A 17,597-nucleotide genomic window follows, 5' to 3' on the forward strand; every position below is an offset into this window, starting at 1 on the left:
ATTCACCAAAAAAAAGAGAGAGAGAACATCATTGGGTGTATTTGTATCTGGTTTGAAGTTTCTAGCAACACATCACTTCTAAGAAAAGCCCCAAGCCAAAAACAAAAAAATCCGCTGGACCACCAAACCCTTTTCCCGGCTCCCCCAGCCCCTCTGCACCCTGGTGTAGCTGAGAAAGCTCGAGGGGCGGCATCTGTAGGTGTTCTGGGGCGTCCCAGATCTCTGCCTCACGACGGCATCTGAAGAATGCCCGGCGTGTGTCTGGCTGAAGGCGCGGGTAACTGCCCAGCTCTGGCAGCCCGGCGGGAGCCCTCTCCCTCCTCCCAGGCAGAGACGCTCCTCTGCGCGGTGCAGTCACCGCCTCTGGGAGATCCATGCTCAGCATCTGTCTTGATTTCCCATCCTTGTTGGGATGGGTCTTCCAAACTTCTAGGCCCAGTAGGGCTAGCTGCTCTTCTCCTGGGCTGGCATCTCCTCTCCCACAATCGGGCAGTTACAGGGCCTTCTCTTGAAAAGCCTTTTCCAGTCTGAACGCAGTGGCTATGCTATGGAGTCATTTGGATGGACTCCTTAAGCCTCAGTCTCAGTGCTGAATGACGGTGCTGCCATCAGCACCAGAGGGCCGGTCCGTTGCTCCTCTTGCCTCTCCGCCTTTAGCCCCCAAGGCAGCCACCCCGCGCAGACCCTTGCAGAGCACCTCCTGTGTTCTGGGCTTGGTGCCGGGCACAAGGGATGGAGGTGACTGGGACCCTGCCACTTTGGTGGCAGATGAGTGAGTGGAGGGGTCAGAGGGCCCCTGTGGGGGTGGGGCAGGGCTGTGCTCATGACCTGGGTGTGCAGCTGGGCCTGTGGGGTCATGACCAGTGAGCTCTGTTCATCATGGGCAGCCATCTAGTGGGGACACATTTGGTCAGTGGCTCTGTGGGAGCAGCTGGTACCTGGGCCTGGGGGGTGGGTGGGGAAGAGGGCGTGGAGACAGCTCACCCTGACCACCCGCCGTAGGTAGCTCTGGGGTGGGGGCAGGTGCGCTGAACTGGGGCAGATGCGCTGAACTGGGGCAGGTGCGCTGAGCTGGGGCAGGTGCACTGAACTGGGGCAGGTGCGCTGAGCTGGGGCAGGTGCGCTGAACTGGGGCAGGTGCGCTGAGCTGGGGCAGGTGCGCTGAGCTGGGGCAGGTGCGCTGAGCTGGGGCAGGTGCGCTGAACTGGGGCAGGTGCACTGAGCTGGGGCAGGTGCGCTGAGCTGGGCCGCCTGGCAGGCGTGGCGCTTGCCCTCTCCTGGCCTCTCCCAGGTGACCTGTTGGGGGATTTCAGGTCATGTCACACACATCCTCCCAACTCACAGCCAAGCCAGAGGAGGGCCTGTGGCTCCATCCTGTCCCAGAGGGTGTGTCCGGCGGGGGCACCGACTGGCAGGCAGACCAAGAGCCTCTGGGACTGCTCCTGGAGAGGGCGGGTGGTCTCAGGGGAAGAGGCAGATACGGAGGCCCCCAACTTCAGGCCCTCTGTTTTGGAGTCTGGTGCACATCTACCTTCCCATGGCCCATCCGGTGGCCAGGTATGACCGCCACCCCTTGCTGGCCTCATCTTTTGTGGGACTGCCCAGCGGGCCCAGGCCTGATCAGCCAACAGGGGCCACTTTTGAGGCATCCAGAATCTCAGGCCAAGTGTGCCTGTGTTCCTGGGGCGGTGGCCCAGGCCTGGGACGTTTACTTAAGAGCTCGGGTGTGGCCTCTTGGAAAACAGTACCCGCTCACATCCTGTCCATCCAGGCCTGGCGTACCTCTTGCTCAAGAGGAGAATTAATCCATGGGCCTCAGGTGAAATGCCAGCTTCCTCCCCCAGGACTCATGTGTGTGGCTCCCAGATGTGTGAGCACCTGCTGTGCGTGGGTGCTGGGCCAGCTGCAAGGACACGGCAGGCTCATGCCCAGGGACTCCCCTGGAGGGGGCACAGTGTCTTGGGGGGCCACACAGCAGGAGCAGAAACCACAGGAGCACTTGAACCCAGCATGAAGCCCCCAGAGGCTTTCTGCCAGAGGGGGCACCAGGGTGAGGTGGAGGCACCAGGGCAAGGTGGGGGCTGTTGTAGCAGCTCTGGGACCTGCGCCTTCCCTGAGAATAAGAACGCGGCACACAGCATGTGGAGAACGCTTGTGGTTTATACAGCACATGCACAGCCAGATTCTCCTGGGTGCCCCGCTGACCCCCTGAGATGGGTTTTCTGGTCCCAGCAGACTCATGAATGCCGGTCACAGGGGGAAGGGGCTCCAGAACATTTCTGTGAATTGTCTCAACATTCTTGTGAGGCAGGTATGATCATCTCCATTCTACAGATTGGAAAACTGAGGTTCAGACAGCTGGAGGGCTGTGATCACTGTCTTTGCCCTTGCTGCTCCACACCCCGCTGGTCACCCCAGACTCCTCCGGCTTTTCCCAGGGGTTTTGCCTGGCATGTTTTGCTCTCCTGATTTTGAGCACACCCCAAGACTTTCCTTCTGCTCATTACCAGGGCAGCAGAGGGTCTGGGGCACAAGGAGAGAGAGGGACCCTGGGGTGGCCAAGACATAGGGGGCACTGCTCCGAAGCCCAGCAGCCCTTGGAGAATGTGGCCAAAGTCCCAGACCTCCCCCAAGAAAAGTCCAGGGATACGTGTCTCTCACACACACCTTTGGCAGCCATTCTGAGGGACTCCAGGTTGAGAAGCTCTGGCCTGAGCCACCCCCAGCTGTTGACAAGAGGTAACGACCCCACTAGAGACAGGCCCTCCACGCCTCCATCTGTCTCTGCCTCTGCCTCTGCCTCTGCCCACCCCGGCCACGACCCCAGCCTGGCTCACAGCCGGACGTCCATCCAGCAGAAGGTAAAGGGGCACCCGAGGCCATGGGCAGGCTCTCATGGAACCACCGGCAACAGCACAGCCTTGGAGATGAAGGGGCAGCCTTGGCTGGGTCGAGGAACAGCACATGAGTTTGCTCTGGTCCAGTAAAGATGCTTTTGAGGCAGCACAGTTGTTAAAGAGAGAGGCCTTTGGGGTCAGGAATACCTGGCTTTGAACTTCGGCTCTGCTCCTTCCCAGCCTCCCTCCTCCGAGCCTCAGTTTTTCATTTGTGAGATGGGGATGGGAAAGCACCCACCTCATGGGGCTCCTGTGGGGTACAGGAACCTCCTGGGGCGTGGCTAGCAGGCCCTGGGTCTCTGGCAGCCACGGTCATGCGTGTTCCCCGGCGTGGAGGGGTGTCTCTTTCCATACGTGCTTCTGGCAGTGCTGCACAGTGTTGCACAGCTTGGCGGCCTCGTGGCTCCTGCACCAGAAGCTTGGGCCCAGGGCACACTGGTCAGTGCCCAGCAGTGGGGTCCTGGGACCATGGCAGGCCCCCACCTTCTTGCACACAGCCACAGGGTCCACCATGTCCTTGAGACTCTCAATGAGCACAGGCTCATACTGGGTGACGAAGTGCTTGCACTGGATCATGTAGGGCAGCAGCAGGATGCTGCAGGCACCCTTGAAGGCCATCAGGATGTCTCGCTTGGTGCTCTTGCTCTCCAGGTTGTGGGAGGACACCGTGAGCAGCCTCTTGCAACCATTGCAGAAGCTGCCCTGGTTCTCCGCGTCCCACTCTGGGGACAGCACGACTGCATAGGCGTCAGGGAGTGCTCGGGACCGCCTCCAGTTGCCACACAGACGGATGAACCTGCACACCTTCTCTGGGGTGATTTTGGCCACAAGCTGCACCAAGGAGGGGCTGTAGGTGTCCACCAAGATGATGCACTCCTTCCTGATAGAGGCAGGCATTACCGAGCACACGCGCTCCAGGGCGTGGGTGATCATGAGCTCAGAGCTATTGGACATGAGCCAGTGGTCCAGCTTCTGTACCACGCTCATGCACACCTCACAGGTCACTCCGGCCTTCATCTGCATCTCACTCTGTTTCCTTGGCAACCCCAGCTCCAGGGAGGGGACCCCGTCCATGGCCACTACTTGAGTCAAGTGGGCAGGTGCCCCTAGCTCCTCACAGAATCCCCCTTCCTGCAGAGCTCCTGCGCGGGGAGAAGGCTCAGTGCTTGCTCAGCAGGGACAAAAAACTGACGGAGGTAGTTCTTGCAGAGGACAGCCAGGCCAGGCCCCAAGGACTCACACTGCTCCTGGATGTTCAAGTCTGCCAAGGTCAAGTTGGACCGGACAGCCTCCTGGAGTCGGTAGACCTGCCGTACACAGTCTTGGCACAGAGTTCCTTCAGGCACCTGGGAAGGGTGGAACCTAAGGGCCCCATTGGCCATGAATGGAGCCACAGCCTCAGAGGTGTCCCCTTTGGAGAGTGGCCCCAGGGTGGCCAGGTGCCTCTGCAGCGGCTCACAGAGGCTGAGCGCTGTGCACACCTGTGCCGGGGCGCTGTCCGGGTCCCCGTGGAGCATGCTCAGGATGGCTGAACTGTGGGCATCCACCATCCACTTGCATCCGGCTGAAGACTCCTGGCTGGGGAGCCACTCACAGGTCTTCATCACCAAAGCCAGGATGTCAGACTCCGTGGCGTCAGGGTTCAGCCCGTTGCCATCAGCAGCTGCTATGTCCTGGCATACATCACAGGGCAGAGACTTCACGGGGGGTTTGTTCCATACGGCCCCTTGGCAGTACCCCATGGCCCCGCACCTGGCAGCTGCCTGCAGATCCTGGCACCACACCGTGGAGCCCTTTGCACACTCCTGGGGGCCTGAGGTGGGGCTGGCCCTGGTGGCCCCCAGGAGACTGGGAAGGAGGAGCAGGGCACACAGCATGCTGCCCAGGGACTCTCCGGCTCCAGAGCACCCAGCAGTGGCTGCTGCTATAAACCCAGCTCTCCTGCCTGGCCCCAGAGGAGGTGCAGAAGGGTGGCCCCACCTCCTGGCCACTCCCACAGCCTGACTCACACCCTGTGCCTGGGGGTTCCTGGCCTCTTGGCCTTTGCTCTTGCAGTGCCCGGAACACTATCCCTCCCCTCTTTTCCCTTGGATAAGACAAACTCTTACCAGTTTTCTGAGCCTAGTTGATATGTGAATGAAGCTCAGCTCCTAGGAAATCCTCCTGGCTGGGCTGCGTCCCTGCCTCCCCCTGCTGCAGTAGTTCCTGGGGTTCCCTTCCCCGTGGCTCACTGTCCTCTCCTGTGTCCTCTCCTGGAATGTGAGGCCCCCCGAGGAGTCTCTGCCCCCATTCTGGGAGGTACAGAAAGGGATCCTCTGCTTTATATTTGCTGAAGATTGAGTGATGCCAATGACTGGCCACCCCCTGGATGCCACTGTTTACTAATGTGGCCTCAGGGCCATGTGCCCAGCTGGGGTTCTGCCCCTGGCTGTGGCACCCACTGGCTGTGCTGTTCGAGGAGTTTGTCTCTTTGAGCTTCAGGTCTTCACCTGTGGACTAGGAGAGCTGTGGACCTCACTGCCACGCCACAAAAGCCACTTGCAAACCCAGGTCCTGAGCCCAGCCGGTGTTTTCATTCTAGAAATGTCAATCAAAGGTTGAGTGTGGGCTGGTCTGTGGTAGGTGTGGATTAAATGTTTGTTGAAGGCACACACACACAGAAGGTGTTTGTTGCATTTCTGTGTCATCTGTTATCTTATCTTTTTCTTTTTCCTTAGTTTTTAAAATAGTTCTTAGGCGAGAGAGTCAGCTGGGTGGGCACGCACACGCGCTTTGTGTCACGTCCTGTTCATTAAATGGAGAATTCTGGAGTCAGCCTCACCTCTGGCCTAATCGCCACACAGTCAAGGAGTGGGTAGGCCAGAGGTTTGACGGCAGGGGCTCCCCTAGCCCCCCATGTGGGTGTCCTCAGCTCCGCTTCCTGGGCTTGGGTGCTCCGTAGGAACACACTTCCCAGTTATGTGGGTCAGGCAGCCTGGCCTGAAATTGCAGCAGCCACTCATGAGGAATGCAGTAGTGCAGGGTGCTTCCCGCCAGCCCTCCTGCTGAGTGCAGGCGTCAGGAAGAGAAGACGGAAAATAAGATTTACTGAGTTCTTGCAGTGACTTCCAAGGACTCTGGTTGCTGGGGACCGGTGGAGGGGACGGTCTTAGGGAACAGACGAGTCTGGGTATACTTAGCTGCAGGATGGCAGCTGGCCAGCACCTCCAGGTCATACCCCAGGTGGGGCTGGAGACATACGTGGGTGTCCTTATCTAGACTTGACTCAGCCAAGTGCGTGTTGATGCATTTCTATGGGCTTATGGTGGGCCTGCCATTCATTCAGTCCATCGCCTGACATTTCCAGGGCACCCACTCACATCCCACCAGGACTTTGGGCACCAGGCTAAAGCAAACAGAAGGCCCTGCCCCTTGGCGTGAACACAGCTGCATGCCAGACTTCCTGCGAGTCCCTCCAGACCCAGCCCCCACTGTGCTGCCTTGGTCTCTTGCACTGAGGGGGTGCCATCCAGGAGGCCAGAATGTCCTCCTCATCCTGACATCCCTTGAGCCTAGCACAACAGCCCAATAATGAAGGGCTTCTTGGCTCAGCCTTGTCTTTATAAGATTGCCCCACACTGCTGTGTTTATCTGTAGAGCCGACATTCTTGTTTCTGGGTAGAATTCCACTGGGCAGGTGGAATGCCCCGCTGGGTGCTGGGTGTGTATTAATTAGGTCAGTGCACCACTATGGCGGATTTGTCTACTCTGTCCTTGATTGGCCTTTGGGTCAGTTCCACTTGGGAGCTAGTAGGAGTAATGCTGCCCCAAACGCTTCTGTGTATGTCTTGGATGCACACGTGTCTTCCCTTCTCTGTTGGTTATTACCGGGGAGTGGCACGGATTGGGCATGCGTAGTGTGTGTGTGCTGAGCAGATACTGCTGGATTGCTTTCCAAAGTGGTTGTGCCCATTCCCACTCCCCTCAGCAGCATTTGAGGAATTCTGATTGCTCCATGTCTGTTTTGTTTCGGGGAGTGGGGTGTTTTCCAACACCAACGACCGCGTCTTACAGATGCCAACTGAGTGCCCTGTAATTCCTTTCAGTTCTGACACCAACTACCCGGAGTTAGCGCAGGCCCCACAGGTTAAGGGTTCAGCCCCCACTTTAGAAGCTATAATCACAGGTCCAAGGTTGGCTCCTGTACTTCTGATGAAGTGGCTATAAATTGGGCTCCTGCAACCCCCTCCTCGGGTTTGATAGTTCTCTAGGGTGGCTCACAGAATTCAGGAGGCCCTTTGCTTACATTTCTTATTTATCATGAAAGATATGACTCAAGAGGCCATGCACAAGGCAAGGACTAGGGGCCGGGGTGCAGGACTCCCACACCCTCTGGGTGTGCTACCCTCCTCACACCCCCATGTGTTCACCAACCAGGAAGCTCATCAAACCTCATTGTCCAAGAGATTTTTGAGGATTTAATCTCCAGCAGCCCCCACTCCTTCCCAGAGGCCAGGGGGTGGGGCTGGACATTCCAGTCCTCAGTGGCTTGGTCTTTCTGGTGACCAGCCCCATCAGAGGCCATCTAGGGACCCCACCCTAGGTCACTTCATTAGCATAAACTCAGGTGTGGTCAGAGGGGGTCGTTATGAATAACAAAATACTCTTCTGTCACTCAGCAAATTCCAAGGGTTGGAGCTCTGTGCCAGAAAGTGGGGACAAAATCAAACACATTTTTTTTAATATGGGATGGGGGGGATGATGCTGGATTACTTAAAGATGGCTGCAAGAACGGTGCAAGGCACTCCCAAGTACCTTTGTCCAGACGCACCTGCCCCACTTGCTTCGAGGTTCTCACTGCTCCTCCCTCCTTTCCTCTCACCTGTCTGTCCACCTACCTAGCCACCTAGCTGTCGGTCCACACACGTATGTATTTGCACATATTTGTTTTTATAACCTTTGAGCGTAGGTGGAGACATTGTATCTCTTTACCCCAGTTACTTTGGTGCCTATTTCCTAAGGACCAGGACATTCTCTCATAACCAGGGTGCATTTATGAAAATAAAGAACTGTAGTGTGGATACAATACTAGAATTTAACCCACAGCCCAGTTCAGCTTTACCAGCAGCCCTAGTGCTGCCCCATGTGGCATTGATTTCCCAGGTCTAGCCCCAGTCCAGGCACCCTGGTCATGGTGCCTCAGTGGCCTTCCATCGAGGGCTGATGGCAGCTTTGTGTTTTCTTTTGTAGCACTGGGGAACCAGCTGGTTATTTTGTAGAATGTCCCTCCCTGCAGGTCTGGCTGGGCTTTCCTCATGACCAGACCCAGGTCATGCTTTGTATGGGGAGGCATTGTTGATTTATCAACATGCATGATCTTTGATCACCTGGAGAAGATATACCAGTTTCCTTCTCTGTAAAGTTATTTCCTGCTTGTAATTAATAAACGACATTTAGAAAGGTATCTTGAAAATATATAACGATCTTATTCCTCATGAAATGTTTGTGCATTTATTTGAACACCTGCCCATCATTTTCTAGCCCTGTCTTCCTTCTATGTTAATTAGTTTGTATTCTTTTGTGAATAAAAAAAGCTTTATCTCCCCTTCCTCTCTCCTTCCTTCTGTTCCCTTCTCCTCCCTCCCTCCCTGCCTCTCTTTTTCCTTCCTTCCTCTTTCCTTTTTTCTTTTTTAAAAGACTCAGAATTATTTTTTACTTTCTTATTTTTTTTAAGTTTATTTAGTAGACTATAACCCAACACACCTGTCCCACTTGCTTCGAGGTTCTCACCACCTCTCCCTCCTTTCCTCTCACCTGTCCACCTACCTAGCCACCTACCCAACTGTTCCTACACATGTATATATTTGCACATACTTTTTTCATATCATTCATTGCTTTTGATGCCAAAATTGTCCCAGATGTAATCTATGGGAGTCCCCTCAGGCATCATTCTTTGGCACTTCTGTACTTTCCGGCACAAGACATATTCCAGGCTCATCTTTTGCATTCTTTGAACCAGCCCTGGAATCAGCCTGTTCTCCAGGGATCATGGTGTTTAGAAACCAATATCTGGATGTGAAATGTGCTCATTGCTCCTGTGCTGCCATGCCTTTTAGGCCCTCTGAGTGAAAACCTTACCTCTTCCTGACATGGGGTGAAAGAGGAAGGAGGGAGGGATGGTGTGCACAGGGAGAAATACAGAAACATTCACAGACATAGAAACAATATATATATACACACACACACACGTGTATATGTAGCATATTCATCCATCCATCTTCACAAGACTACGAGTTCACACTGATACTTCCAACACTTAGGGCCTTGTAACTCCCCTGCCCAAGAGTGAGAGGCTTGGCTCCCATGATCTTTAACCTATTTACCCCTTACTGAACCCTAGAATATAACCAAGCCATTTTAGAAACACCACTGTGAAATGCAAACCCTGCTAACTAGAGCTCTTTCTTGCTACACATTCCTCTTTATTCTGTTGAGATAAATTTCACATACAGTTAAACGTGCACATCTTCACACACCTGCAGAACGCACACCCCAGTCAAGGGGCAGAATGGTCCCACGTGCTCCTTCCCAGTTACTTGTCAATGAGAGCAAACACTTTTCTTTCACAGATTAATTTTGCCTGTTCTTGAACCTCGTATTGGTGGAGTTGAACAGGAGGGAAAGGATGTCTTCTGTGCCTGCCTCTTTTGCTTGATGTTATGAGATCCAGGCATGTTGTTCCCATGACTATAGGCTGTTCCTTCACCTTGCTGGGCAGTGCTTCGTTGTGTGGCTTTCCCACACTCTGTTCATCCACCCTGAGCTGGCGTGGGTGGTTTCCAGTTTGGGGTTATTCAAACATGGCTGCTCTGAACAACTGGGTGATGTCAGATGGTGTGCAGAATGTTTCTGGAGGGTGTGCGCCTGTGCAGGCAGGTGGGTGTATGCTGAGCAGATTCCCCAGGACTTCTCCGAAGTGGCCACACCAGCTGCTGTCACCCACCTGTGTTGCTGGTGCTGGTTGCTGCATGTGGTTCTGATTTCACTCCTTCAGAAAGTGCAGAGAATGGTATCACAGACATTCATCCTCCACCCACACTTTAACAAATGCTACCATTGGCTGTATTTTTTTTTTGTAAGCCCCATTTGTTTCAAAAAGCTACATGCAAGGTATTCGCGTTTTCTCCCCAAGTAAAGATGAGCCTTGCTGCGATGGAGTTAGGGAGGGTGGGCGGAGGCCGCCTTGTGGGTAAGACCCTGACCTAGAGCCTGGGGCCAGGAAGGAGGGAACAAAGAAGGGGGCTCTCTCCCCAAATAAGTGTTCTGGAGGGACAGAACCTGCCTGCGGCTTGCTTCATGGAGAGGCATCTTTCAGAGAGAATAAGGGAGGCTTTGATGCTGACCAAGGGAGAGCGTGAATGGGAACAACATGCTTACCTCCGATTTCTGAGGCTTTGGCCCTTTCACCCCCATTTCACCATTGGCCCTTGTGGTCCTGCCATGCAGAAGGGAAGGGTTACCCTGTGTACACAGTGCCATGTGCTACTGTTCCTCTCTCTGAATGAGGAGGTGCAGGGTAATGGAGTTGCCTCCTTCTCCTGAAGCCCAGTGGGGCTTGCCCAGCCTGCTGTGGAACTTGGGACCCAGATAGCGCCACCTTCCCTGCCCTCCATCCCCTCTACCTGGTCACCAGCTGCTGTCACTTGCTCCCTGCCCACTCCCATGCTTCCTCTCCTCCCCTCTGCCCTTCCCAAGTCTCCTGGGTGACCCTCTTGTCCCTCTCTGGGGCCCAGCTTCATTGCCCGGCCACATGGGGCCTCAAGGGTGGGAATCACGGGTCACTCATTTCACAAACATTTTCCAAGTCCTGCTGTGAGTTGCAGGGTGGGGGCTGCTGGGTACTAGGGGCTCAATGGGGATGAAGATAGATGAGGAGTGGCTCTTTGGGGTGGGGAGACAGACCATGAACGAGTGAACATGAAGTAGCCACTCAAATGGCAGGCAGAAGGGAGTTCCGTGGGGTGAGACCATGGGGGAAGGTGGAGATTTGGGGAGAGGTGAGATTTGGAGAGATTGGGGAGATTTGGAGAGAAGTATCGGTCCCTGGGAAGCAGGTGTGAGCTCAGCACGGGGATGAAGTGGGCACCCAGGGGAAAGCACCCCAGGAGGGGGACTCACCAAAGGCAAAGGCCCCAGTGTGGGTACAAGCTGCTAATTGAGTAGCAGGGACGTGGCAGGGGGTGGATGTAGATGGAGGGGAGGGTCGGAGGGCAGGTGAAGAGTAAGGCTGGAAGGAGTTGTTGGCTGCTTCTGGGAAGGTGGAGGTGACATTTCCCAAATACCACCTTTGTGAAAGCTGGAAAGAGTCACACCCCAGGTGAGGGGCAGCCTGAGGCCAGGGTCGGGGCTGCTTCCAAGTGAGCACCAGTTGTGGGAAAGGTGCTGCACACAGAGGCCTGCTCCTGCCTGGCAGAGCCGGGCAGCAAGTAGGGGCAGCCTGGTGAGCTGGGTGAGGGTGGCTAGAGGCTGAGTGGGAGGCCCTGACTCATACCTGAGCCGAGTGTGGGCGCTGAGGTCCAGGCAGGGTGCAGGGGAGGTACAGGCTGGCACGAGAGGGAAGCGCCCTTACCACAGCCCCTTCCCAGTCAGAGATTTGAGAAGCCAGGGAAGGGTAGAACCTGGGAGCTGCCCAGCCCAGATCACCATCCACCTCCTCCCCCAGCCCAGATCACCCTCCACCCCCTCCCCCAGCCCAGATCACCCTCCACCTCCTCCCTCAGCCCAGATCACCCTTCACCTCCTCCCCCAGCCCAGATCACCCTCCACCTCCTCCCCCAGCCCAGATCACCCTCCACCCCCTCCCCCAGCCCACATCACCCTCTTCCTCCTCCCCCAGCCCAGATCACCCTCCACCTCCTCCCTCGGCCCAGATCACCCTCTACCTCCTCCCCCAGCCCAGATCACCCTCTACCTCCTCCCCCAGCCCAGATCACCCTCTACTTCCTCCCCCAGCCCAGGTCACCCTTCACCTCCTCCCCCAGCCCAGGTCGCCATCTACCTCCTCCCCCAGCCCAGATCACCCTCTATCCCCTCCCCCAGCCCAGATCACCATCCACCCCTCCCCCAGCCCAGATCACCCTCTATTCCCTCCCCCAGCCCAGATCACCATCCACCCCTCCCCCAGCCCAGATCACCCTCTATCCCCTCCCCCAGCCCAGATCACCATCCACCCCTCCCCCAAACCCAAATCATCCTCCACTTCCTCCCCCAGCCCAAATCACCCTCCACCCCCTCCCCCAGCCCAGCTTGCCATCCACCTCCTCCTTCAGGTCCCCTCCTCTCAAGCAGGGACCCAGTGACTCCTGGAGGGAGGGAAAAGTGATGCTTGAGAGAGTTAGGGGCTGCTGGGGGCTCTGGCCCTTTCACAGGTGAGTGCTGTGGTGAGGAGGACGAGGACCCCCTCACTCCTCCTGGGGCCTCTCCTGCTCCCCGCTGACCTGATACCCCTACCTGGGATAGCCCCACTGCAGAGGTCAACTCTGAGGCCGTGGTTTCAGCCCTGTTTCATGATATCAACAAAGCAGAGAGCAGCACCTGCAGCCCAGCCCCAGCACGTGGCCTTTAGCAGGCGCCCTGGAACTCCTCTGAACAGTATGGAGGTTCCTCAGGCCGACAAAACAATGTACATAGACGGGGTGGCTGAAAACAACAGGAACTCCTTTCGCAGATCTGGGAGTCTGACGTCTGAAATCAGGGTGTCGGTAGGGCCGTGCTCCCTCTGAAGGCTGCGGGGTGGCTCCTTCCTGCCTCCTCCCAGGTTCTGGCGGGGTCCAGCGATCCCCGCCAGGTTTGCAGCTGCATTGCTGTAGCCTCTGCCTCCGTTGTGGCTTTCTTCTCTGTGTCTCTGTGTCCAGATTTCCTTCTTCCTATGAGAATACCAGTCATTGGATTTAGGGACCACCCGAATTGAATATGACCTCACCTCAACTAATTACATCTGCAAAAACCCTAGCTCCAAACTAGCAGATCACAGGTAGCAGGGTTAGGACTTGAATGTACCTCTTTTTGGAAGGAAGAGGGCACAATTCAACTCACAACTGATGGGTTCTGGGCACTGGTGACCTTGACGTTAAACTTGACTGTGGTTTAGATCCAGCCTTGGCCCTGAGAAGTCTGGAGCAGGGAGGCCCCCTATGGTGCAGAGCGTCTGGGGTTAGGGCAGGCACCTGAGTGTTTGTGGAGCACTCACCTAGCACTCACCAGTCTCTGGCTGCTGCCTCTAAAGTCCTTCTGAGCACATGGCCACCATTGGAACCTCAACTCCCTGAGACCACACAGGCCTGAGACACAGGGAGCTCTGGGAGCCAGAACCCCGGTTCCTTAGTCCCTACAACCTGAAACCTTGAGAGGCACTGAAACTTCCAGCCACAGTGGCCCCAACTCCCAGCACTTAGAAGCTCCGTCATAAAGCTTAGCCTTGTCATAAGGTGCAGAGACCCAGGGTCTGTGACATAAGGACCAGAGACCACAGAAACTTAGGTGTTGAGACTCAGGACTTTGGGGTCTTGAGGTCACACCTCCAGAGCCAGAAACCTTCTTTCCGGAGTCTCAGCACCTTGGTGTTAGAGGGACAAGTACAGAATGCTGGACTGGCCAAGCATCTCCCATGCGCCAGCACCTTGGGCAGCCTGGCTTCCTCGCTCCTGAGTCTGTGGCTCCTCCCACAGCATCAGAAGGCCCGCAGGTGGGTTCCCACAGGGGTCCTCCCCAGTGTGGGCGTGCCAGCCTCCACCTCCCTGGCCTGACTGCGGCTGCCGGCCCATCTTAACACAACAGGCCCCACATGCCCACCTGCCCACAGAAGCTCCTTCAGCAAGCTGGGAGTGCCTCCCCCACAGGTAAAGGGGCTGTCTCATCCCCACAGGTGAAGGCTGAGGGCTGGTGAAATGTGCAGAATCCCTCTTTCCCTGTTAGAAGACGGGACTAAGCAGACCCTCAAAGCAAACACTTGTACACTTGCACCATGTTTATTGGTCTTTATTTTCATACACGTATTCGGCAGTTCTTTACTAAGAGCCTTCTATGTGCTGAGTGCTATTCTAGGTGCTGGGAACATTTAAGTTAACAAAACAGACAGAAACCCTGCACTCCTGGAACTTCTATTCTAGCGGAGGAAGCAGAAATTAAACAACACGTATCATAAGTGTTGCAATACGGAGGAAAGTGGTGAGTGGGGTGGAGACATTGTATAGGTTGTAAGGAGACTGGAAACAGGAGCGTGTGTGTTCAGGGAAGGCCTCTGTGACTCAACAAAACATCTGAGTGTACACTTGGAGGAGCTGTGAGAGAGACAGGTCAGTGTCTGTGCACCAAGCAGCGAGGCCAGCCTGTGCAAAGGTCCTGTGGCAGGTGGGTGCAGGAAGAACAGGGGCCAGGAGACTTGAGCGGAGTGATGGGGGCGGGAGCAGAAGGCGCCGTGGTCACAGCGATCCTATGAGTGGAGTCTGGCTCTTCCTCCGAGGGCAGTGGGGAGCCAGAGCAGGGTTTTGAGCAGAGAGCTGACATGATCCCATGATGCTTCTAAAAGCACCATGTTGGGCTTAAGTGCAGGGGCCACGCCTCTTTCGAGCCCCTGTTACTAGCATATAAGGGGTGCACCCTAGCATTAGTGCCAGCTGTGCCAGGTATCCCTTAGCGGCGGCCACCAGGATCTGGGGCCAGGGTGGAAGCAGGGAGCATGCTGAGGAGGAGTCAGAGGCGACTGTGATGATCTGGAAGAGAAGCCACGGGTCCTCAGGTGGCAACGGTAGGTGACAGGCTGCAGATTCAGCATCTGCTTGAAGTTAGAGCCAGTCAATAGGATTTGCTGATGGTTCGAATGTGGCATGTGCAAGAAAGAAAAGAGTCAGGGACACACCAAACGTTTGGCCTGGGCCGCTCGGACAATGAACCGGAGGAGGGGACCCGGGCAGGCAGACCTGCTGGGCTGTGGTTGCAACACCCAGGTGGCCTGATCAAGGGCGGGGAGCAGAGGGAGGGTGGGGAGGGATACAGGACTGGGCCATTGCTGTGGGCGGTGAGAGGGAGGGGTCGGGGGAGGCCCAGACTTGCGAGATGGGCTGGCTGTCTCTTCTCCGAGAGGTCAGGACTGGGTTGCGGGAGGCAGATGGGGACCTCAGCGCCACCATAGTGAGGGCAAGAGTTTGTGGGACATGCCTGCAGAGGTGCCCTTCAACAGATACTTGTGACTTGGCAGTAAGGACCAGACCCAAGGAGAAAGTACAGAAATCACAGGCTCTGGCTGGTGTTTGAGGTTCTGAGGCTGGGGACATCCGGGGGAGAGCGGAGGGAGAGGAGCCAGGGTTGATGGGGGAAAGCTGGGTCTGGAGGGGCTGCTGGATTCACAGCCTAAGATGTGGGAGGGCATCGTTGGAAGAGCATGAGGCCTCCTGCCAGGGAGGAATTTGGGTGATTTTGAGTCACAGCTGCCCTCCATGAGTGGAAGAAGGCCTGGGGCGCAGCAGCAGGTCCTGTGGTTAGAGCAGGACCGAGGGGAAGCACCAGGGCTGGACTCATGGGCTTCTGTTCAGGAGCTGGGCACTGAAGGCAGAACAGGGTGGGATGGAGGCCAGGATGGGGGCTGCAGGGAGGCCAGAGGAGGAGGCAAGGGCCTAAACCCTTCTCTAAGCTGCACTGCTCATGATGTTGTGGCCCTGGGCCAGTCACTCACCTGTCAGGCTACCCTTTTGTCAGGGTTGTGGCAGACCCAACCCTCCTGGGTTGCTGGGGGCTGGATATGTTGGGAAGCGCAGGACTCCAGAGGGGCCCAGGGACGGCCAGCTGCTTTTCCTGGTCGGAGCTGTCATCCCTGGGGCCACAGGCAGCATCTCCAGTGGCCCTGAGAGTAGAGGGACGGGGGACAGGTGCCCACCTACCCAGAACCACCCCTCACATGTGCACAGTTCCTCAGGCCAGAGCCAAATGCCTTGAAGCTGCTTTCTTTCCTTTTCCTTTTCTTTCTTTTTTCCTCCCTTCTCTCCTTCTTTCATTCCTTTCCTTTCATTTCTTCCCCCCTCCTTCCTTCCTCCCTGTCTTCCCTTTTCCCTTCCCTTTTGGTTGAGCTTAAAGACAATGAGAGAGGTCAGACGGGGGGTTGGAGGGATGGGGATAAAGGAAGGAGGTGGAAAGGGGAGGGGAGGGAAGAAAAGAACCTTATTTCCCAGCAGAGCTGAGCATCAGTAAGCCTCTGATGTCGCACAGTGAGTCGGAGGGACACAAGCACTCGGCCTCATGCCCTGCCCACCCCAGGAACTGTGGGTGGCTTTCAGCACCGCCCCTGCCCCCCCAACCATGGCTCCTCGCAGCGGCCTCCGAAGCATCAGGGGCTGCAGGTGGCTTCACTGGGGATTAGGGCTTCAATATATGAATTTTAGGGGACACAATTCTACCCATAGGGTCATCACTATTTGTGAGTATTGGGGTACCTGCTGGGGTACTATATGATTGTTCCAATCAGCTCATAGATGCCTGGGACGCTGCTGAGGGGCCGCCCCTGCCGCTGGCCTTTCCTGAGCCCTTGGGAGGGACTGAGCCTGCTCCTCTGGCCCCAGCATGGCCCTGAGCAGCCTTGTTGAGGTGACGATGACTGGGATCCAGGCCTGGAGTTGGGGCTTGAGCGCAGGGGCCATGCCTTCTTTGAGCCCCTGTTCCTGGCCTATAAGGGGTGCACCCTAGCATTAGTGCCAGCTGTGCCAGGTATCCCTTAGCAGTGGCCACCAGGGGCGATTGTACATGCAGTGTCGTGGGGGAAACCCCGGGACATGGAGATAGGACCTGTGTCCTACCTGGGGAAACCAACATGGCACTGTGCATGTCAAGTCTGCAGGGTTAGCCACATTTCCCATTGCAGAAACTGAGGCTCACCCCAGGTCATGGCAGCCTGCTGCAGGACTAAGGTTTCCCTCACCGTCAGCCGGGCTGTCTCTGAGCCTGGCTCACCTTCTCACCCCACTGAGCTGAGATACACCCGGGGCTGGCTCTCCCGGCACAGAGGAGCTCGGAGAAACCATGTCACCTTTACTGACAAGTACTTTTCTTGTAGAAGTGGGTCCCAAAAGGACCCCGTGTGCTCATTTCTGGGGGCTGGAAGTCCTAGATCAAGGTATGGGCAGGGTTGGTTCCTTCTGAGGCTGTGAAAGTGGTTGCATCCTCCTTGTAACTCCCTGCAAGGAGGTTACTGGGTTGCTGAGGGGAAGGGTGCTTAGGCCCAGGCGACTGAGAGTGGAGCGTGTCATCCTGGGCATCCCCTGAGTGAGCTGACTCCTGCCTCCATGCCTTGCCTTGTGTGTAAAGAAAGGATCCTACTAGTACCTGACAAGAGTTAAAAGTTAGAACATCTGGCTAAGTCCCTTGCACCTGGTAAACCCTCAATATAGTGTCCATTTTACAGATGGGAACAGTGAGGCTTAGGGAAGTTCAGAGCCAGGGTTGACCTGAATTTACATGTCCGATGAAGCCAGTATGTGCACACAGATCATTGTAGATCCATGATTTCTATTTGGATTTTACTCCCATTCTGGAAAGGGTTCTGTTTTGCAGGGAAAGATAGATACGCAGCTCACAAATAAGTCCATCCACACATTGGGACTGTGGACCTCAAAATTTGGCTGCCAGAGCACGGGGGTCTTCCAGGCTCAGCAGCCGCGGGGACAGGCTTGGGGC

General features: G+C 56.0%; 1 protein-coding gene across 1 annotated transcript; it reads right to left on the reverse strand.

The window, feature by feature from the left end:
- Positions 1 to 3,209: 3,209 nt before the first annotated feature.
- Positions 3,210 to 4,789, reverse strand: LOC140710385 (proactivator polypeptide-like 1). Its single transcript, XM_073011953.1, is given in 2 exon segments — positions 3,210 to 4,027; positions 4,030 to 4,789. Coding segments are annotated over 2 exon segments (1,563 nt in total). The 5' UTR covers positions 4,775 to 4,789.
- Positions 4,790 to 17,597: the final 12,808 nt, after the last annotated feature.

This window comes from Chlorocebus sabaeus, chromosome 2 (assembly GCF_047675955.1).
Source record: "Chlorocebus sabaeus isolate Y175 chromosome 2, mChlSab1.0.hap1, whole genome shotgun sequence".
NCBI lineage: Eukaryota > Metazoa > Chordata > Mammalia > Primates > Cercopithecidae > Chlorocebus > Chlorocebus sabaeus.